The 23,796-nt window shown below is 34.7% G+C and overlaps 1 protein-coding gene across 1 annotated transcript; it reads right to left on the bottom strand.

The window, feature by feature from the left end:
• Positions 1–553: 553 nt before the first annotated feature.
• Positions 554–23,584, bottom strand: LOC108741013 (prominin-2). The gene is made up of 23 exons (XM_025979027.1): positions 23,574–23,584; positions 23,258–23,316; positions 22,537–22,592; positions 20,696–20,910; positions 20,414–20,601; positions 19,362–19,457; positions 18,770–18,972; positions 14,292–14,430; positions 13,689–13,859; positions 10,804–11,134; positions 10,055–10,301; positions 8,760–9,035; positions 6,385–6,543; positions 5,671–5,795; positions 5,546–5,617; positions 4,133–4,189; positions 4,033–4,062; positions 3,871–3,903; positions 2,247–2,279; positions 2,155–2,187; positions 2,045–2,098; positions 1,563–1,984; positions 554–1,482 (listed from the first exon to the last, which is right to left on the bottom strand). Exons 1-22 carry the CDS (start codon positions 23,582–23,584, stop codon positions 1,954–1,956), a joined length of 2,619 nt encoding a protein of 872 aa, XP_025834812.1. The 3' UTR covers positions 554–1,482; positions 1,563–1,953.
• Between the last annotated feature and the right edge of the window lie 212 nt (positions 23,585–23,796).

Raw genomic sequence — 23,796 nt, 5'->3', positions numbered from 1 at the left:
TTTAAAAACCTTGTTTTTCTTGGTCAGGCCGGAAACTTATCAATCCACCCTCGTAAGTCTAAAAATTGTGTAGAATTTAATGGTGTAATCAGTTTTACGAGCGCCCCTTGATTAAGGGCGTTATAGAGCCGAAATCAATAAAATAGTGATATAAGTGCGTGTATTATAATGGCGCTCGTAAGTTTTCAACCATTTAAACGACGATTCATCCCTCGCGAAGTGGTGATATAAGTCTAAAAATTGTGTAGAATTTAATGGTGTAATCAGTTTTACGAGCGCCCCTTGATTAAGGGCGTTACAGAGCCGAAATCAATAAAATAGAGATATAAGTACGTGTATTAAAATGGCGCTCGTAATTTTTCAACTACTAAAACGACGATTTATCCCTCGCGAAATAAATTTTTTAATATCTAAAACAACAATAGATATAATTGAACTAGTTAAGCAACAAGTCAATTATGATTTTATAAACTTTTCATAGCTCTTTATCTTATAAACTAAATAACAACTATTTACCTATTATTGTGAAAGGTAGAAAATATAATTGCTCGGTAACATTTTTATTATTTACATAATTAAAAACAATCGGTTCGGATTAATCGTAGAGTTTCTTAACCATTAGTTATAAACAAAAACAACGTAATCTTTACAAAAGTAGAATAATAATAATTACCATTTATAATTAACATCTGCACTACTAAATTCAACATGGGACGTAGCTCCTCCCGCTTGAGAGAATTGCAATGGTGTAGGGGTTGAAGCAACTTCTGACTTCGATCTTGCAGAACTGATAAATTTCGGAGATGGTTGATCATTTTTTTGGTTCTCTAATAACGATAACAATATGATACGATTTTTTGAGTAATTATTACTGTTAGTTTCACGGTATTCTTTTGTGTTATGTTGACCGAATGGGGTCGATATGAGAAACGGGTTTTGAATTTTTCCAGTACCGATTTGATTCGAAGGGGTAATATGTTGTTGATAAGTAATTGACGAGGGTAAGAAGTGATTTGAGGGCGGTGTAGCAGATGGTAAATATTGATTATAGAGGAAGCTGTTGATTGAAGGTTTCGGTGACGTGGTAGTTGTTTCAAAATAGGATGGTGAGTATTGGACTGTTAGGGGTTGGGAATTAAATTTGAAAGGTGGTAAATATTGGTCTGGTAGGGAGTTGAGTGAAGATTGAGGAGGATGTGCTTTCACTGGAGATGGAGGATAATGGATTTGAAGAAAGGGAACGTTTTCAGCTGCTCCATGGGGGTGATTGACAAGAATGTTGGGATTATGGGTCTGCTGCAATCGTCTGTAGCTCTCTGTTGGTGGAGAATTATGAGACTGAAGATTCTGTGTATAATAAAATGAAGAACTAACTTCGTTGGCTGGAGAGTGGTAGTTCGTTGAAAAAGTATTCGGAAGTTTCTCTACATTTTGACTAGATCGAACGAAAGATACTAAATAAGTAAATATGAAGAAAACGATCTGCAAAAAAAGACATTGTTTAAAAACAAAATCGTAACGCTAAGGATGAATTACTTGTACTTCATTCTTTTCTTTCTTACCTTAGTTTCCATTATTGAACGACTTCAAATGTTAAACTGAAACAAAGTGTCAAGTTCTGTCTTTTATACGTATACAATAGGACAAAATTTAAATAATTTGCATCCTTTTAAAACAGTCTAATGTTAATATGGTGAAATAATTAGTTGTTAGATATGTGCATTGTCACCCAGTTGCATCATGATGCCTAACTACAATTTTTCGGCAGCTCGTTTTCGATGCCTACGTGTACAGACAGTTCGGAACGATAAATTGTTTAATTAATGTTAGTAGAACAAAGGGCAAAAGTTACCTATATATGAATTCAATTAAGTGACCATCTGAATTGCAGTTATTATAATAAAAATAAAAACTGTTCAGATCTAATTAGTGTATGCAGTGTCCGTTAAGTCTTTAGAGCCATCTTCTTTTAGATGCTGAAAGCCTAAAATGTGTTCTTATGGATAATTCTGAACGTAATGTGGTAGAAATAAAAATTCCTTACTGCGACAGTCTGCTAGAAGTGGGCTCAACTTGACGCAGGGAATCGTATCTGGCCCTAAAATAATAATATTCTATTTAAATTGAACTTTTCATAATAATGTGTATACCTACCTGGGCGATTTTCCTGTAGGCGATCGTTTAACTCTAAAAAATACAAAACGTTTTTGAAACATAATTTTTTAAATGTTTCAAAAGCATTTTACCTTGGTAATGTGGGGATTTCCAATCGCATAGTGCTGTAAAATTGAAAATAAAATAATGTCCGAGTATGAAAATAATTTACGATTACATTTTTATTTAATTTGTTTTGCGAGATGAGCAGAATTACAAAGTTGTTAGATATTTCACCTCGTTTTTCTGGCGAAACAAAGGCTATTTTGTAACCTTTATTCGCAATAATTTCTAGTTTGTAAGTAATCTGAAATAGATTGAGATATATGATACACATTTAAACCGAGCATATGACAATATATCCAGATTTGGTACCAGAATATAGACGTAATATTACTTGCACCCTTGTTCAAACTACCCTGTATCAGTTTATTTAAATTCAAGAAACATAAACCAAGTCATTTCAACTTATTCAATATAAGCCATCAGTCTATAGTTGGGACATTTAAAATTGACATACTCATTCAACTTACTAACTAGACTAGGGCGGTTGCTGACAGAACGCCTACTTTTACTCACGACAGGGAATATCGTAAACATAGAAAAGAGATGTCAGGTAGGAATTGCAGCGGACACTAATAAATGTTACAGCGGGCAGGCAGGTAGAGCTTTTCATACAAGAATAAAAGAGCGCTTTAAATGCTTGGAAAATAGTTGCAGTCTGAATTTAAAATGTTATAAAATTAAAAAAATATCCAAAATTAAATGCGGTAGATCGTTAGAAACAATTGCTAAAAAACATTATTTTTCATTCCTGATATTAAAGTTAGGTATATACTAAAATATCTTTTGACGCCGCCGGGTTTTTGTTGTATCGTTGGGTGTTTTTAGGAGCGAAATGAGTAATAGGAGTTACAACGTGTTGTTAATGAAGCGCACTATAATAAAGTTGAATAAAAGATTCTCTAGGGTGTTTTACAGTAGCTTTGGTGCAGCAATTTACAAAACATAGCGTCAGGTTTAATAACCGCGAATTAGACATTCCAGTCGTTAATTCTTTTTATAGTGTTGGTACGAACGAAATTCGAAAGCCAACGGATTCCATGTAAGTTTAAATTGGAGCCTGTATCACCCCCATTCACCCCTGAGGGTAGTTAACACGGTTCGAACGTTGTAAAATGGGAAAACGGAAAGTCGAAAGTCAAACTACCCCAATACTGTACTTACTTTGGTTCCCATTACTCCAGTATTTTATAACAGGAGTGTTCATTTATCTAAACAGGTCTAAACATACAGGGCGTTCTACAATTAATGGAGCAAGACTGCTTTAAATCATCAAGTGCATAAATCTTGATTAATTAAAAGTGTTATTAAGTGTAAAGAATAGGCTAAGCATTGTAACCTAATTATTTAACTGGCCTTACAATTTTGCTTAAAATTACATTATTTGGGGATTTCCCAAGGGAGTAATATAGGCAACAAGTTTCTCCTTTTTTTGTAATGACATTAATTACAATTTGCAAACATGCTTTCTAAAGATACATATCTTTTTGGCATGCTTTATAATTGAATTAAATCCAATTAGGTGGGCAGTTTGCAAAAAATAATTAACTCAATCTTTTATTCATAAATGTAACAATTAAACCGTTTATTTCATGCAAAGTATCCAACAACTAAGTTGTCCTATGTACTATTTCTTCTAAAAATAATACTTACTCAGGGGAGTCCATCTTAGGAGCAGTTGGTGGTCTTTGAATAAAATAAATAAATAAATAAAATTAATTAATAAACAAAGAAAAAGTTGGAACATTTTAGTCAACATCTTTAAATATTTTATCTTATTGTATTAAAGTAAGAACTTTTGATGTTAATTATTACCTGGGAGGGCGAGGCACTGTATCGCTCTCTCTGTAAGAATGTATGTACATATTAAATGGGTTTATTGATGCAAACAACTTTAATTAATTAATTCGGTTACCTCGGTGACGCCCACAAAGTTTGTTGGACAGGTACAGAAGTGACTTCTTCAGGTGACCTAAAAGTTACGTGTTATGTCACGCAGACAGCACTATCTTTTCTTATGAATTATTAAAATGTTTCATTTAAACGTAGGCGACAGTAAGTATGTAAAGTGCAGTAATGAAAATTAGAAGTACCTAATTACTAAAATGGAAAAAATAAATATTTACCCGCCTTTCGTTACTGCTAATCAGAAATAAATTTTGACTTCGACATTATTATACGTTAGTTTCTTGATGTTTACAAAACCTTTATAAATTATCAATGAAAATTATTCAACTGCACTTTTGCTTGCAGCAAATAGAGTACATTTGGATTAGTAATCATTTAAGTCTGTAAAAGCTACAAACAAATCAATCAAAGAGCTAATAATTTACTGAAAGCGAGACTATGATGACTATCAATTAGCTTGTAATTTTGCTTGCAGCTAATAGAGTACATTTCGATTATGTAATTATCTACCTATGTAAAGGGAGGGCCACTTATTTGCTGCAAGCGAGACTATGACGAATGACGTTTCACATGTGCTTTTGCTTGCAGCGAATAGAATACATTTTGATTGGTGAAACATTTAACTATGTAAGAGTTATAAATAAACCAATCAGAGGGCCATCCATTTGCTGCAAGTGAGACTATGACGAATGACGTTTTGCCTGTGCTTTTGCTTGCAGCGAATAGAATACATTTTGATTGGTTAAGCATCTAACTATGCATAAGTTACAAATAATAAACCAATCAGCGGGCTAATCATTTGCTGCAAGTGAGACTATGACAAATGACGATCGTTTGTATTGTCGCTTGCAGCGAATAGATTTGATTGGTTAATCATTTAAATCTTTAACTGACAATAACTCAACAACTGATTATTGTACCAAAAAAGTATAAAGGAAAATCTTTTTTGAAATTTAGCAAAGAATTGCGTGTGCTACTTATTTTTCTTCCCAGATTTTCGATGTCTTACACACATTTAAATGATGCAGATCAATGTAATAAAACATTGTACAAACATGTTGAGTTTGAAAAGTTTTGTAAACAATACAAATATAAAGAGATTGCGATTGGGTTTTTCAACTTTGTTTTATAAGGATCGGGACGGAATCAAGACCGGAAGTTATGAGAATGTAGCTATAGATGGATACGAAACATCAAATTTCGTTGGCATCTTCTCAAACTTTCTGCTTTTCAATGGGAATATTAAACATAAATGAAGACATGAATTTCAATTTTCTTGGACGTATTTGCTATTGACTTCGTAAAAACATTCGCGTTGTGTTCCGATGTACGAGTTGAATTATTTAATTTTTACAGAGCGACCCGAAAATAAAGATCAATATATGCACTATGTAAGTAATATTTGAATGTCATGTATTACCCTCTGCTTCGACTCCTTGCAGGACTGCCCCATGTTCTATGTTCACTCATCGCATAGCTGCTACCCCTTTGTCTACAAAAACAAAATAAAATAAATTTTATTTTAATTTTTCGTGTCATTTTTACCTGTATGAAACTGACCCGTTTATCTCATCGAGGTCAATCTTGCAGTAAGCGATTACTTTCAGGACAACAGGCGAAAAAAGGATAAAAATCAGGATTAAGAAGTAACAGGACATGCTAAGAGTGTTCTGTAAATAAGAAGGTAGCATCACAATAACCTTTTCGAGTACTAATTCAGGTGCAAAAACAATTTTACTAACAATTCACTAACCTAGCCTGAAATAGTTCGAAATTATATTAATATTATTTATTTTTATCTTTATTTGGACAAAGAAGTTTCACTTCTTCGTGTTTTTTTGACGTGACAACGTCTTATAATTCGATGGAGCCGGCTGCACGCACGAAAAAACATGACTCATGCGGCGTTACCTCGCTCTGAGGCGTTCCATTTAAGGCTTAAAGTGCAAGCGAGAGCGCGGAACGAGCGACAAAGAGGCACAATCGGCCTCCGCGTTCGGCAGCGTTCGACATCTGTCTCTCTCCCACTTGAGTGAGCGATGCGTCCGCGTGGACAGCTGCTATAAAATAATACATTTCCATTTACCTCCTTCTCTATATCCACACAAAATATCTATCAAACAAATAAAATTAAAATTTTCTTTTGAAATAATGAAATCATTCCATCATTATTTTCTTATGACGTTGTCACGTTCAACTATCGTCAGTAAACCGACTTTACAGACAACCGATTTTTTTTTGTTATTCTAAATGACTCACCAATGAAGCAATTATAGCTTGACACAAAGTTATTCTAACAGCATCGTATCTATCCCACAAAGGTCCACATTTACCATACTTTTCCATTATGTTTATTCTTATGTTGTTGTGCATCTGTTGGAGAAAATTCTCCAAAGAATCAGTATAACTTTTTGAAGTCTGTAGAAAGGAAGAAAAAGGAAGAATTAATCATGTTAAAGCCAAAAGGGCAGCCTTTATAATCAAAGGTTAATCATGTTTTTACAATGAAGAAAAACTAGCACAAATTTAAATGGCATTATTAGAAGAGCTTCTTGCAACTTACTTAAAAAGTTGATCTAAAAAAATAAAGATTTCGAATTGCTAACAGCGTCTTACTGATACAATTCCTTGTAGAAGTAGAATTTCGTCCTTCGTACGATGCTGCTTAAATAAGGAGGTATGAAATAAGGTATAGAAACGTTCTATAAAGGCGGTAATAGAAGTAGGTACTGAGGAAATAAGAAAACTAGTTCTCGCCTGCTTCATTACGCAGAAATGATGTAATAAAGAAACTACATCTGTCCAATTTTGTTTTTTTTTAGTTTTTGTTTCTTTTGATCGAGTTTTTCAGTAGTAAAGCTACTACGTTGCATATCGACGTTTAGAGGAACGTTCTAAATTGATTAGTGACGAAGTCCCATAAGATCTATTTAGGTTGCGAACTGGAAGGGAAAATCGCATTACCAGAGAGGTAAATAGACGAACCAGCGGACCGAATATTACGTTTGCCTCTAATTGTTTTAAGCTGCGCTAGTAAAAAATAAAAATAAAATGGATGAAAAGGCAAAGGAAAGACAACAAAAAAAAATACAGGGGGAATTGTTTCGATATATCCCAGCGCTAAAAGATGAAGTTATAAATAGAAAAATAGAAATTGAGTGAAAAACATATTTCCAACTAATCGGGAATGCGTATTCAATGAAGATATTAAAAAAAAAAGAAATGTGTAGAGTATAATGTGTTATTTCACCTCAGCAGTTGATACAATTTTTTTATCAACTTTCTACTGCTATAAAAAAAGTATTTCAACAACCTTTCGATCATTCTATCGGGTTGTTCGGAAAGTCATTTCGTTTTTTCCCGACAGAGGATTTAATTGTATTTTTTTGCACCCAACTTCACATTTAAGCCGTATAATTTTTATATGCTTTGAGAGCTCATATAGCAAGGCTTGTGTGTGAAAACTTCCAATTAATTCTACGCAGTAGTTTTTGGTTGGTGCCCCTTTAAATATGGAGAGCGATAAGCAGCATTTTCGACATATCTTACTGTTTTACTACAGAAAGGGTAAAAATGCTGTTCAAGCCAGAAAGAAATTGACTGATGTGTATGGAGAAGGTGTGTTGACAGTACGCCAGTGCCAGAACTGGTTCGCTAAATTTCGATCCGGCAATTTTGATGTTGAAGATGCACCACGTTCGGGAAGGCCGGTTGAAGCTGATAAAGACGCGATAAAGCCATTAGTTGATGTGAACCGGCGAATAACAACACGTGAGATCGGATTGAGGTTAAATTTATCAAATTCAACAGTTTATGACCACTTGAAAGGCCTGGGATTATCCTCGAAGCTCGATGTATGGGTTCCCCATGTTCTCACAGAGAGAAATCTGTGTCGCCGCATGGACGTCTGCGATTCGCTTCTCAAACGTCACGAAAATGATCCGTTTTTGAAGCGCATCATCACTGGGGACGAAAAATGGGTTGTATACAACAACGTCAAACGCAAGAGGTCATGAAGCAAAAAAGATGAACCGGCTCAAACCATTTCGAAAGCCGATATTCACCAAAAAAAGGTGATGCTGTCTGTTTGGTGGGATTTTAAAGGAATCGTTTGTTTTGAGCTTTTACCGGATAACACAACGATTAATTCGGAAGTCTACTGTCATCAGCTGGACAAACCCAATGATGCACTTCAACAGAAAAGGTCAGAACTAATCAACAGGAAAGGTGTAGTGTTTCACCAAGACAACGCGAGACCTCACACAAGTTTGGTCACTCGCCAAAAGCTTTTACAGCTTGAATGGGATACAATGCTACACCCACCATATTCTCCAGGCCTGGCACCATCGGATTATTATTTGTTCCGGTTACTTCAAAATTTTTTAGACGGTAAAACCTTCACCTCAAATGAGGAGGTCAAAAACCTCCTCGATCAGTTTTTTGCCAGCAAAGACCAAAAATTTTATGAGCGTGGAATTATGCTACTACCAGAAAGATGGCAAAAGGTGTTGGACCAGAACGATCAATATATAATTTAATAAAGTATTTGTTTATTATACGAAAACTGTCTTTCATTTCCACAAAAAAAAAACGAAATGACTTTCCGAATAACCATATAATAGTCAGTCACTTACTTGTTGGGAAATTATTGAACCTTGAGCCTTTACAAAAACCTCAACATTTCTCAAGTCGGACAAAGATTTATTGACGCTTATTTTGAGCGGTGCTAGTAACACTTCCAGTTCAGTTAGTTTGAACACAATTCCATCTTGCATTTTCCGTAATGGTTCCAAATCGACGCTAATTATTCGTTTAAGTGAGAACGTTAGAGTTTGGAGGCTTTCGATGGTGGCGGCGTCGCTAATTTGTCGACTTACGCTGACAAGTTGGTCAACGAAGGAGTTCAAGTCCTGCGAAAAAAAAAGACGACGGGACTTTAGAAATAATCGCTTGAATAATGATTTCAATTCTGCAAGCTACGATGCCAGTGATGGAAAATGATTGTGAGATTTCCGGTAATTTGTAAGTTTCACGAAGGGAAATTGTTTCGCGTAAAGGGATCTTTTGTAAAATGGAGCATTTGTATATTGAAACGCGTTTCTATTTCTTGTAGACACCGTTTTACACTTAGCAATTTAGTTACTGAAGATTGAAATTCGATTTTTGAGTTATGATAACCCTGTTTTCTTTTTAAAATTTTAGTTTCAGTTGTTTCGGAGGACGAAGGAGGACAATTCTTTTTCAATGATTTTTTTTCCTGTGATCTTTTAAATGTTCCATTTTCCTTGGAAGATGGAGAAGTCTAAGGAGATGATTAAAAATAGCTAATCTTTTTTCGTGTCTATTTTTTTTTCGGAATTCGATCTTCTACGAACCTTTAATGTCAAAATAAAAAGTGCTACGTTACCGAACACGAAAAAGGAGTTGAAATGAGACACTAGACTTTTATTGCTAGGAATGCAAATTCACCAAATAGTCAAGTTTTATTATTTTGAACGAGATTGGAAAGAATAAGGTTGTTGCAACTGGATGAAACTTATTAGGCCGGTGTCATACTTGCGCGTTCGCCGCACGGCGTCGCCTTCTAAACTGCAGACATTCTCAATCGAGCAAAATTTTGGGGCTAGTTCGTAATACGCTTTGCCGTAAGGCCCCTTGCACAGGGGGATATAATTTCTGATCGGCTAGCACCACTTTCATCCGATCTATGGTATTTTTGAATAATAAAATGCGAAATGAAAATTGCAGCCGAAATTTTATTTTGTCACTCGGCGACGAACCGCGCGCATAGTCGCAAGTATGTTATCGGTCTTAAATCGGTTTCTTAAGAACATATTACTATTACAACGTATTGCTTTTTAAGCATTTATACTAAAACTATGTACGATTGCAAAATAAATAGCATACAAGATAGACGAAAGTTAATTACTTTGTTTGTAATAGGTTCAAAAATTTTCGACCTGTATCTAGTTAAATTAGCAGTCGATGCCATTTGTAGTTCCTGCAAATGTTCTTCTAGAGACGAAGGGAAAAAATCCATTCGTGACAAATCCACAGAAATATTTCTGAGGTACTGTGTTAAATCAGGCCAACGATTGTAGTTTGCCAATTTGTCAATGTTAAGCATATCCTTTAACGAAAATGTACTGTACGCTGTATCGTTTTTCTGGCAACCTCTAAACATAGACAAATAAACAGTTAATCACTACATTACAATAAAAAACTGCGAAATACTCTTGCGGAAATATTTATATAAATAAATGTATCCAGCATCTCGGTAATGCTCCTGAAAATTATTTGTGTTGGTTTGTTGACGGTAGTAGATAAGAATAAAGATTTGTATTAGGTACACCTAAGTGATGCCTCGTTATCTCCTGAGAGTTTTAAACCGTTATTTCTTTTAAAAGGCTCGTAATTTGATTTTTGTAAAAACGTCTATTCATTTTTTTTTTAGTCATTTTCCTTTTGCTTCCTTCCTACGTTGAGAAATTGCTGGAATGAGGGTTTTTCAAGAGCCATTAGGTTAAAATCCTATCCAATATCACGGAAACCTTCACGAATTTCATACGAAATATAAAAGCAGACTATTTAAAATATATTTCTTGTTTGCAGGGTTAAATAAGGACGGAATAAATCATTCCTTTGCATACATCATTAAATTCAATTTCTTGTGTTTACCTTAAGACATCCCCTGCGTGAATTTCGTCCTTGTCGTTTTCAAGGAAACTGTTGAAAAATCCTTTTCTTTTGTAAAACAATCCGCCAGCGTCCAGGATGTCCCCCAGGGCTTCATATTGTTGCTCGTCGTACAGCGTGTGACATATCATCGTCCTGCCGTGTCCTCCTAAAAGGAAAAGGAGGCTGCCGGCCACCCAAAGGAATAAGGACAAGAGACAGGACAACGTTAAACCGCAAGTTAAAAGGATAACGGTTCGTCTGCTTGGGCCACAACCGCAAGGTGCTCCACACACGTAAAGGCACCATATCAGACAAAGGACTATTGAGAGGACTATAAGGAGAACAAATGGATTCAATTTATTCCGTTGAGAATGAAAAAAGAAAAAAATTTTGGTGGTAAACACTTGCAAAAACAAATTGAATTTCTAATGAAATTAATGATGAAGTTACCTACTGTAAAATTACGTAATAGATACAGAATTTTTATTTATCGTAATGCATATTTAAAATCTATTTTATAATTAACTACTAAAACACTATATTCAATTGATTTAGCTCTATCGTTACTTAATATAAATGTACAGCACATTTTATGTGGTAAGAATATGAAACATTTGGCATTTGATAGTTTGATTGAAATTGTAATAGTTCAGGAAGATTTCGATTGAAACAAATTACAATAATGTCTAAAATCTGTTTCCTGGATGCGTCTAATAGAGGAGAAGTATTCCTATCCACCGCGAAACCGATTTTCTGGCATGGAATTGGGGCATCTTAACTGATACCTTCATTCTTCAGAATTTACGATCGCTTTGAATAGATTATATCTGTCACTGAGTCAGTCAGCAGGAAATTAAAAATGTAAGTCCTATATGCATGCGCCAGGATTTCTAGATGGATTCACTTTTTCTATCGAAATTATGCCATGAAAACATAACAACTTAGTTATCACAATTATTGAAAAAGCCAAAACTGATAAATAATTATGACTATTTCACATTCAGTAATCTCTTTTTGTTTCGTGTTATTTTTAATAAATCATTTTTAGGGTTGTTTGCTTTTCTTTTATTTATAATGCATAATTTATTATCAAATACCGCAAGCGACGATCAATACCTTATCAAAGCGCTGACGAAAACCGCTGTCGCAAGTCATACCGCTGTCAAAGTGACACGGCCAAAAGAAGTTAAAAGTGACATAAACTCCTATTTATAAGCATTTAGAGTCTCTTCAAAGTTAAATCTATGAGATTTCTTTAATTTATTATCGAATGCCGCAAGCGCCCATCTATACCTTTTGAAAGTGCTGACGAAAACCGCTGTCGTGAGTCGTGCCGCTGCAAAGAAATACGGTCAAGAGAAGTTAAAAGTGACACAAATGCGTATTTATAAGCACTTAGAGTCGGTTCAAGGTTAAATATATGAGATTTCTTTAATTTATTATTGAATGCCGCAAGCGACGATCGATACCTTGTGAAAGCGCTGGCGAAAACCGCTGTCGTGAGTCATGCCTCAGCAAGGTAACACGGTCAAGAGAAGTTAAAAGTGACATAAACTCGTTTTTATAGGCGTTTACAGTCTCTTCAAGGTTAAATCTATGAGATTTCTTTAATTTATTATTGAATGCCGCAAGCGACGATCGATACCTTGTGAAAGTGCTGACGAAAACCGCTGTCGTGAGTCATACCGCTGCAAGGAAATACGGTCAAGAGAAGTTAAAAGTGACATAAATGCGTATTTATAAGCACTTAGAGTCGGTTCAAGGTTAAATATATGAGATTTCTTTAATTTATTATTGAATGCCGCAAGCGACGATCGATACCTTGTGAAAGCGCTGGCGAAAACCGCTGTCGTGAGTCATGCCTCAGCAAGGTAACACGGTCAAGAGAAGTTAAAAGTGACATAAACTCGTTTTTATAGGCGTTTACAGTCTCTTCAAGGTTAAATCTATGAGATTTCTTTAATTTATTATTGAATGCCGCAAGCGACGATCGATACCTTGTGAAAGTGCTGACGAAAACCGCTGTCGTGAGTCATACCGCTGCAAGGAAATACGGTCAAGAGAAGTTAAAAGTGACATAAATGCGTATTTATAAGCACTTAGAGTCGGTTCAAGGTTAAATATATGAGATTTCTTTAATTTATTATTGAATGCCGCAAGCGACGATCGATACCTTGTGAAAGCGCTGGCGAAAACCGCTGTCGTGAGTCATGCCTCAGCAAGGTAACACGGTCAAGAGAAGTTAAAAGTGACATAAACTCGTTTTTATAGGCGTTTACAGTCTCTTCAAGGTTAAATCTATGAGATTTCTTTAATTTATTATTGAATGCCGCAAGCGACGATCGATACCTTGTGAAAGTGCTGACGAAAACCGCTGTCGTGAGTCATACCGCTGCAAGGAAATACGGTCAAGAGAAGTTAAAAGTGACATAAATGCGTATTTATAAGCACTTAGAGTCGGTTCAAGGTTAAATATATGAGATTTCTTTAATTTATTATTGAATGCCGCAAGCGACGATCGATACCTTGTGAAAGCGCTGGCGAAAACCGCTGTCGTGAGTCATGCCGCAGCAAGGTAACACGGTCAAGAGAAGTTAAAAGTGACATAAACTCCTTTTTATAGGCGTTTAGAGTCTCTTCAAGGTTAAATCTATGAGATTTCTTTAATTTATTATTGAATGCCGCAAGCGACGATCGATACCTTGTGAAAATGCTGACGAAAACCGCTGTCGTGAGTCATACCGTTGCAAGGTAACACGGTCAAGTGAAGTTAAAAGTGACATAAGTTCGTATTTATAAGTACTTAGAGTCACATATGAGATTTGTTTAAATAAAAAGTTATAACTACTAGAAAATTGTTATTACAATATGCTTGATTCGCTTACCAATAATAGTCAGCCATCTCCAGACATCCTTCCCCGCCACTGTTTCCGCTATTTCAGTAGCGTACGTGGCCGCCGTGCTGATTTTCTTTTGAAGACTCTTCGATAAGTCTTCCAGATCTTGGGTCGATTTGTACGCCATACTTTTCCTTCTACGCAGAACATTTGCAATTTCTGCAAATACGAAAGAAATCTTTTGCCGCCAGCCGCTGAAAAGGATTGCACTACGTAGGATGTTTCAGGGGAAAAGTCAGCGAAAAATTCTATTTATATGAAACGAATAGAATAGAGACGCATGTGGTTTCATAAATGGGGCGATATTGTTGCTTGAGTAGCTATTTTTGCTGATGAATAGTATCGACGTAGTAGTGCGAGACACCGAAGAGAATAAGGTGAAGCCTTGTCGCACCTTTTAATTTTTTTTTAAAAGCTAGTGTCCCAAATAATAAGCAACTACATTGTTAAAAAGGAGTAATATATAACAATAGTATATTGTAAGGAAGAGAATAATCCTTCTACGGGTTTATTATTATGGAATAAGTTGTTACGGAAAATGGGATTGAAACTAAGGTGCGAGAATGAGAGTAACGGGTCACGGTAAATAACCTGATCTGTATGCTGTCGTGTCTAAGCGTACTCGCTTGGGGATGCTTTCGAATGACTGTCGAAGACCCTCGACTTTCCTTTTGAAGTTACTTTCCTCGCCTAGAGCTTGCAAGTGCTTCAGACGAGCGTCTGACAGAATCTGAAAGAAATTCAGATGAATGTCAGGGAAACGTTCCTACATCTTCTCGTGTAATATAACGATCAATAAATGTATCAACATGTAAAGTACAAAAAAAGAGAACGTTTTTTCAATTACAACGTTTAATTGAACCATTTTTTAACTATTTTTCGAGTTAAGTCGAGAATGTTGGATTGCCCGCCTTTTGGGCCATTTTCCGTGATACCACGATATCTCTATGTCTGGTTTTCGGTACAATTAGAGTGTTTCATCGGCTATATTTTAGGTGACTAATAGGTCAACCTTGGGTGTTTAATCGGTTTGCATTTGGATGCTAGTTAAGTGCCCAATAGTTCAGTTTTTGTAACCCAATTAAGTGCCTAATCGGTTAGTGTTTGGCTGTCATTCAGGTACCTAATCGGTCAGTTTTTAGATACCTAATAGGCCAGCGTTTGGTGCTTAATCGGCACGCATTTGGATACTAGTTAAGTGCCTAATAGTTCAGTTTATGAAATCTAGTTAAGTGCCTAATCGGTCAGTGTTTGGCTGTCATTAGGGTACCTAAGAAGTCAGCGTTTGGTGCTTAATCGGCACGCATTTGGATGCTAATTAAGTGCCTAATAGTTCAGTTTATGAAATCTAGTTAAGTGCCTTATTGGTCAGTGTTTGGCTGTCATTCAGGTACCTAATAGGTCAGCGTTTGGTGCTTAATCGGCACTCATTTGAATGCTAGTTAAGTGCCCAATAGTTGAGTTTGTGAAATCTAGTTAAGTGCCTAATCGGTCAGTGTTTGGCTGTCATTCAGGTACCTAATAGGTCAGCGTTTGGTGCTTAATCGGTACTCATTTGGATGCTAGTTAAGTGCCTAATAGTTCAGTTTGTGAAATCTAGTTAAGTGCCTAATCGGTCAGTGTTTGGCTGTCATTCAGGTACCTGAGAAGTCAGCGTTTGGTGCTTAATCGGAACGCATTTGGATGCTAGTTAAATGCCTAATAGTTCAGTTTGTAAAACCCAGTTAAGTGCCTAACCGGTCAGTGCAAATGATGTTATTTAGGTGCTTAATTGGTTAATTTTTGGATGTTATTTAAGTGTCAAAACGGTCAGTCTAATCGGCTTACTTTAGAAGTTAGTTAAGTGACCAATTAGTCAGTGCTTGGATGTCATGTGGGTGCCTAATCGGCTAGACTTTGGATGTCAGTTAAGTGCCTAATGGGCGAGTTTTTGAGTGCCATTTAAGTGCCCAATCGGCTAGCTTTTGGTTGTCAATTGAATGCATAATTGGTCAGTTTTTGGATGGCATTTAGATGCTGAAACGGCCAATTTTTGGATGCTTGTGAGGTGCCTAATCGGTCAATCTTTGGATACAATTTAAGTGCCCGATCGTAGCCACCTAATCGCAATAAGTAATTACATATTTCTCTTTAGTATAGGAATTATTTTAACGAAATCCTTTGCGACTTAATAACAATTGAAATGAAACGCGAATATCTGCACGTAAGTAATATAATTGAAGAGATTTAACTGCACTTTCTGGGTCGCAAATGTTACCTTTGTAATTGCATTTTAGGTAATAATATTAATATAATTCCTGAAAGTTTAAGCGTTACGAATAGTAAGTTGCAAACACAATTGCCATTTGCCTCAAGCAAACGCACTATCTAGGAAGCAATTTATCGAATTTTTTTTTATTCACTGTTAATAAAAAAAAAACGGAGAAGTTTAAAAAGGCCCTCTTTCTCTTTAAGTCGTAGTTCATTTACTTACGTCAGCTGATGGTAATAGAATTTTCAAATATTACGACAGAATGATTATTAAGAAAGGCACTTCTAAAAGGAAAAAGTTAACAAGTTTAAATTTGTGTATTATCATATATATATAAACAATTTTGAACAAGATCAAAAGGAAGCCGCAAATGCTGATGTACCTAATGCTTCAAAAGGAAGGTTTGTAAAAAGCAGTGCAACCTTTCGATTATTTTAAAATATCCTGTGAAAATCGATTTGAAGTAATAACAACACTAAAAAGAAAATTAACAAATACGAAATTTTGTTTCATTTTCAGTTCCAAGCGCTAATAATTTCTTGGGGTCGTAGTGTGCTGTTGAATTTCTGTCTTTTTTTTAACATCTTTCTCTTGTTTTTCCGACATGAGTTGTGTATCGTTTTTGTGCCGTCTGTCCATCACGTCAGCCATGCTTTTCCGACGAGTCCGTATAGCGGAGATCAAGAAAGCGACGTTTAAATAAAACGAAACAATTTTTCAAATGACAGTCGAATGGAGAAGGAAAAAAAATTTAAATCATTTATTTGTGTGCGACTGAAGAAGGATATACAATGCGAGCGATCCTGTACGATTCTATTTCTTTTATCATTAAATGGCCGTCCATTTCTTCTTCCTTGTCATCAATCTTCTCGATTAAATTTTCTGTTTTGTTCTCTGTTCACAACAAAACCACATCGTGATTTGTTGGCTATAATAATTCCCGAAGATTTATGTTATTTTATTAATCAAAGACAACGTGGTTCGTTTCCACAAAAATCTCCCTTTCCAAAATTGTATTACGTAAACAGTACTTATTCATAAACAGTTTCAATTAATGAAAATAATTGAAAGTATACCGCCATCTACAATTATTTACTGGCAACTGCACGTAAGATTCGTAGACCCACAAATACCTTTCGTTTGTGTAGGACGAGTTCTAATTGATATTGATGTATTATAACTACATTATATAGGAGTAAAACCAACAGTTTAATCGGCAGATGACGAAGAGCTATGATTAATGATGACAGTGCCGCTGAAAGTGTTTAGATTTAGAAATCGATAGAGTAAAAGTAAATGGACAAGACCGAGCTTAATTACTTATCTTAAATAAGATAAAAAACCTTACAGATAATGAAGTGATTGAAGGTTTGATATTAAATATTTATTTTCAAAAGTTAATCGAATAGAAAAGTGAATAATAATGTCTGCATTGGTCTTAACAAAACTGAAGAAATCGTTGGATTAAATATGTGCTTGAAAACCATGAGGATTTTTATTGATTTATCTCCCTTTGGTGCGTGTGTATAAGAGTTGCCGTAAGAATAAAAACAAAATCGTTTTGTAAAAATATTGACTTAATTTTTTCTTGTGGACGCAAAGTTTATTTTCTGATGGCTAGCTTTAATGAAGGGGATTGTTCTGGGAATTTTCTGTTTTTTTGCTAGATTTATTGCTATTAGTCCCTAAGTCTATTTTATTCAATTGACCTGAGTTCATTGAATTCAGAAACTCGGCCAACAAATTCACTGGAAGATAGAAACATTTATCTAATTAGAACGAAACGAATTATTACTTGTTAAATTCGTTCACATTTTGATGGATGCATACTCCAAGCGACATCTTTAAACTCGACCTAAACGATAACGTTCTGGACATCAAAAGTAAGCTTAATTAAGGAATCATTAGTTTGTTGAAAATTACACAGGTCTGCGATAAAAAAGTTTTTTGTATAAATTTATCTTAAGCATGTAAATTGTTGTTAAAAGAATTCAAATGTATTTTTTTTACATTTGCAGGCAATATACAATGGTTAAGCAAAGATTGAATATAACAAACTTTGTAAAAAATGCTTATTAAGCTTACTTCAAAACGAAGTTGTGACACCAAGGTAAACACTGGGTAAGGATAAAATATGCCGGTTATGTATTAAATGTTAAGACAGTGGACTTATGGTAAATCAAAATCATTGTTATTCGGTATTTTTATGTCCAAATTAGAATGCAATTGGATGTCGGAGTGAAAAATGTCAATTAATACGAGTTTGAATGATCCCGAAAAAGTATTGCTTCCACCACTTTACTTTAAACTTGGTTTGATCAAACAGTTTGTAAAGACATTTCGACTTGACCAATGGTGATTATTTCATGTTTAAATATGGAGGTCATGATCTACATAGGTTTTAAGCATATAAAAAAATCGTAAGGACACAAAAAATTACTTTTTTAAAAAGGTTAATTCAAAAATCACGTTTTTTTGTTTATTTTCAATTTTTCAATGCTTTTATATTGTCGGAGGTAACTTTAATTAACACCATCGAAAAGAGCATCGTTAAAAACATAAAAACACTGGTTATCGAATATTTTTTCGTCGTACTCATTACGTGGGAAGGGTTCAAATGGAAATGTGTTCTCTGAGTATTTATGGGTTAATGTGACGTGGTATATACCATATTAATATCGTTTTCTATTACTTTTAAGACAATTACGACAAACATTAACAATTTAAATTTTTAAAAAACTTTTCAAAAAAAAAATTCGCAGACCTGTGTTAACAATTGGATTAAGTAGAATATTTCAAACAAACAAAAAAGTCTTACCTCGTCAGTGTTAAAAACGACTTCGAGTTTGTTCAGGGCAAGTGTGTCACACAAACTCTGATCTTCCCTGGTACATTTGCGGATAATACTATTGAGTTCCTTGAGAAAGTTAGTAAGTTCGCTTTGTAGTTCGACTCTGATCGTTTTTGCTGTGTTACAGTCCATTACAAGCTCCTTAACTCGGTTAGTAACTTCCACTGATCCTAAGGACGATTCAGGTCAATTTACACGTAAATAACAACATTTGCAGCAATTGTAAAAGAGAAGCAATCAGCTACTTCGTTAAATATCGGAGGGTCAATTTATTCGTAACGTTGTTTAAAAAATGCGAAGACACCACACTCCTGTTATCATATAGTATAAGAACTCAAATGTATTTATCCTTTTTTAGAAAGGACTACGCTGTTAAATCACATAAATTTAGTATCTATCATTATATACATAACTAATTTTTAATTGCCTTAAACGCAGTTTCAATTAAAATAGTTTATTATTAAATTATTCTTTTATTAAATTTCTGTACTAATATTAAATCGCATTATAATGCCGTTATAAAGCGATTTTGAGGCGATTTTTGAGCAATTATTTTTACCTGAAAGCAGGGTGGTAAGATTCCCGATGGATCTTCTTAGATGTGTTTCTTCGTCCAATTTATCCTGGAGGGGTTTCCCTAAGTAGTAGTCTACATCTGAAAAGAATTATGTGAATAAAAGACATAAAATTGCAGTTGCTTTTGAATTATTATTATTGTTTGGGTAGGCAGTTATCAAAACAAATTTAGTATAGTTGGAACAATCAAAATTGGCAAAGTCCACAGTAAATTATATGTGAGAAAGGATGTATCTTCTTTCTTGTTTCCACTTGGAACTGTTTGTTTGAACACAGCCTTGTTAAGTAAGGAAATGCTTCTTGGGTAGTACAGACAAAATGAAAAGAGATAACCGAATAATAGTAAGCGGTGCAGCGGTTAGAGGTTGCCAGGTACCCAAAAGATCAGGGTTGACTTTATAACTGCCTGGTTGGAATTATATTTTTAACCAAATGTTTTTGCTTTCCGAAATTCCTGAAGATGTTGAACTTTTGACATAAAAAAAAAACTTTTGGGTGTTTCATTCCCACCAGCCAGTAATGCTGGTGGGCGGGCAGTCCCTCCGGACTACGCCGGAAGATAGGGCGGAAGGCCCTCTTCAGCCTGTTTTCAGGAATCGTGGGAATGGGTGGGTGGTGGTTCGGGTGAGAAAGATGAGACGGTCGAAATGAAGACAGAAGAGAATGAAAGATTATCTGTGAAATATTACTGCCTTAGCATTTGCCTAGGTGATCCAAGGAAACCACAGAAAAACTTGGACCAAGGCAGACGGACCCGGAATCGAACCGGCGTCCTCCCGAATGCTAAGCAATGGTCTAAACCTCTAGGCCATACCGCACGGTAACTTTTGACATCTCTTTTCTATGTTTACTATATTCCCTACAACGTTTGTAGTAAGTAAAAGTAGAGGTTCTGTCAGTAACCGCTTTAGTCTAGTTACTAATTTGAAAGAAGAAAGTTTTATTGCGGTCTAGGCCAATTTTGAATGTCCCAACTATATGTTCTTTGAGTCTGCTGTGGTCTTCCATTTGATTTAAAAATTCAGTGCATAATACCTGAAAGATGTTCAAATATGGATGTAGTTGTTACTTCCCAGGACGAGGATATTACAAAGGAATATTGCATCTCGGTGTCTTTAATGAAATTTTCAACATCATCGAGTAAGTGAACTGTTTCTTGAGGCGCTCTCATGACAGTTCTTGATATTTTCTCGTTACTAGCCAACACAAGCGATACAAATAAGCTGGAAGAGAACGAGAAATATGTATGAAAAATTGCATTTCCATTTGCCTTTATTAAACGGATTTGAGAATTTTTTTAGCAGTAGCTAAACTTACAAAAATAGTGCCAGTAAAATGTGGTAAAATATCGTAACGATATAACGTCCACAATCGTCCTTACTGTCGGTTGAAAAAATCGATGATCCGTCTTCCAATCGTTTCATATTCGTATTCTCACAACAAACTTTCGTTATGATTGCACAGGGAAAACTAAACGCCAAAACTAGCCAAAGAAAAAACCACGCTAGTACAGCCCCTTCTACTCTGATAATCTGAAAATAGTTTGATGAATTACAAAATCCAAACATAGCACAAATTAATAAAAGAATCTCAAGTTCAAGATGAAGTGTTAAAATTGTATTTGACTAAGGGATTTTCTTTTGTTTTGTGTTGTCAAATTCCTTTTTAATCTCGTTGGAAGTATGCTCATAACTCTTAAGTTATTTCACTAACGGAATCCTTAATAAATAATTAACTGTTTCAAGGTGTCATTCCTTTTGTATTTTGTCGAGCTTGAAGGGATCCTTTCTGTTCAATTTTCAGCTCATACTTTTCGTCGTTCGGTTTTGTAAAGTTCTTAAAGAAGAATGAATAACGTCACGAAGTAGAAGTCATAATTGTCAGGAAACTTTTTCAATTTCTTTTGAATAAAAGACGACACTGGCATTGTGTGCCGACAAAAACTAGATCTTTATTGGTTCATCGAAAGACTAAAGCTTTACGAAGTTGCGAAGACATTAATTCAAAAGTCAGTTTGGTGTTAACAGCATTTTTGAATAATCCAGTAATAAATAATAAGCGAAACAATAAACAATTGTTCAAAAGAAGCGAAAGTGTGATATAAAAAAGAATCAATATTGGTTAACTGATAGATCGCAATTTCGAACAGATTAGTTCTCATCAGTACATTGGTACTGTAGGTATATACAGGTGTAAGTAGTTTCGGTCGAGTTGCTCAATAGATACTAGCATAGTAGATGACGATATAGGTAGGTACTACTTGATATTAACTTCAATTTGTTGGGTGATTTCACGAAAATACGTTTGGCGTGCTAATGAGAACTAAAATCGCGATTAGCATCTGATAGTTTAGATTAATTGCTGATGCAGAACTCAATGGATATATTATTTTAAACATTTTGAATCATATGCTGATTTAATAAAAATTTAGAGTATTTAACAATAGTTAAGTACCTAAGAACATTTTCCTTTTTTGCTAGTTATGTGTAAATAATTGAAGAATTAAAACGGATTTTCAATTTTGTGAAGTAAGTGCTGCAAATTGGAAAGATAAAGATGTTGAAAATGAATGAAAATAATAATTACAAGCGAGAAAAGAAATAATAACGACCCATTTCATAAGAAGACGATAATAAAATTTACATTCATTATTTAAAGATAACTTAAAAAAAACCTTAATGTGCCTGTTCTTATACGTAGAATCCAGCAAAAGTTGGAAAATAGTTTCAAAATTGTTTTCTGAACTAAACGCGAAAGAACGCGATTCTTCTCTCAAATTCCAAAACACATTTGTCTTATTAATTGACGTTTTGAATAATTCAAAACTTATTCACTTTACGCTGCCATGCACAACAAAAAATAGTCTGAACCATGTCGATAAATACTTAAATAGTACACGGATTTTGCTTTACCCTTAGTTGTTTATGAAATAATGAAGATTTATGTATGCACAGGGTCAACCCTATTACCCTATTCACTAAAATTATACAAGCGATTTTCTTTATTTCCCTTAAACAATTTTGAAAGTGTAATTAACAAGAAGAAATTTATAATAGTCTAAAAATAAGGTTCATTCTTTAGGTGAAGGTATGTTTATTAAAATCGTCTGTCTTTCAGTGAAAATGATCTGTCAGGAATAATTAAAGGGTGGCGATTACCTGAAAAATAACTAGACGTAATGATAGATCTTCCTTCAGCGCTTCTTTCACTAGCTCTGCAAAGAAAACGTTACGAATGAATTGATAAAAACGATACATCAAAAGTAGTCTCTTGTTAGGTATTTATTATAAAAGACTAAATAATATTCCAATGAATTGTCGATTTTTTAAGCCCAAACAAGCTAAAAAGGCTTTTAGGAATAGTTTTCTCTAGACAGAAAATTGGCTTTTCTTATTATATGTATATGTATATCAATAGCAGACAATAGAAATTAGAAAAACGTCGAAAAAGTCGCATACGCTGCCATTTAATGAATCGTTGTTTGATGTTCTGAAAGTTTTGTCGTAAATTTCTGACAAAATTAACGTAAATAAGCATTAGACTTAGGCCACATTTGCTGTTAATGGAGTTCGAAGTAGTCCAGTAGAAGTTTTAGTCTCATTATTTACTACAATACATTTATTTTCCCAGCAGTTTTCTTAAATAAAAGTCAAGTCGTATTTGCCTCATTAATTGACTTACAAAAACGATTTTATTATTATTGGCAGGATAATGCAAAAAGGATATTTATCTTTACTATTTTATGAATTTACTGGACGTAGTCGTTCTTGTTTTTGTTTGGTACATTAGTGATAAGTTATTCAGGGATACGTTTATGTTTGTGTAGGTTTTTATTGCATTATGATATAATAAAAAACAAAGATTTCGTCAAAGGTTTACCCAAGGGAAAATTTTCTGGCTGGAGGTATCCGACTAGAGAGGAGAANGAACAGAATGCCCTAAGGTAAACATTTTATCAAATTATAACCAAATGTATGATTTTAGTACATACGTATAACACGTTAATAAAAAGTTGTTAAATGGCCAAAGGTTGAACTTTGGAAATTAGCTAACTGAATGTTAATTTTGTGGTAGTTTATTGTAATCTAATAGCCCTTTTTCAAAGGTACGGTCGTTTGGAGCTTTGATAAGGAATGTATTTGCCGTTTCTCTCCCTTTAGGCTATTCTCGAGCTCGCTCTAGTCTCCCTTAGTGCAAACTTATCATTTCCGCCACCCTGGCACTCTTCCAACTCAAACTGCGCGAAAATTTAACCAATGATTTCTTTTTCTTTTACTACAACTCCTCTAATAAGAAAAAAGAAAAAATTCTGTGTTTTGTTTCATGGTAACTAAAAACGTGAAAAATTTGAACTGTTCTAAACTAATTGTTCAGTTTATTGGGTAAATTTAAACAAAAGCTTCTTCCTTAAATAATGA

This window comes from Agrilus planipennis, unplaced genomic scaffold (assembly GCF_000699045.2).
Source record: "Agrilus planipennis isolate EAB-ADULT unplaced genomic scaffold, Apla_2.0 scaffold238, whole genome shotgun sequence".
NCBI lineage: Eukaryota > Metazoa > Arthropoda > Insecta > Coleoptera > Buprestidae > Agrilus > Agrilus planipennis.
Note: the sequence above shows the minus strand (reverse complement) of the source record. Positions and strands in the feature narration are given on the sequence as shown.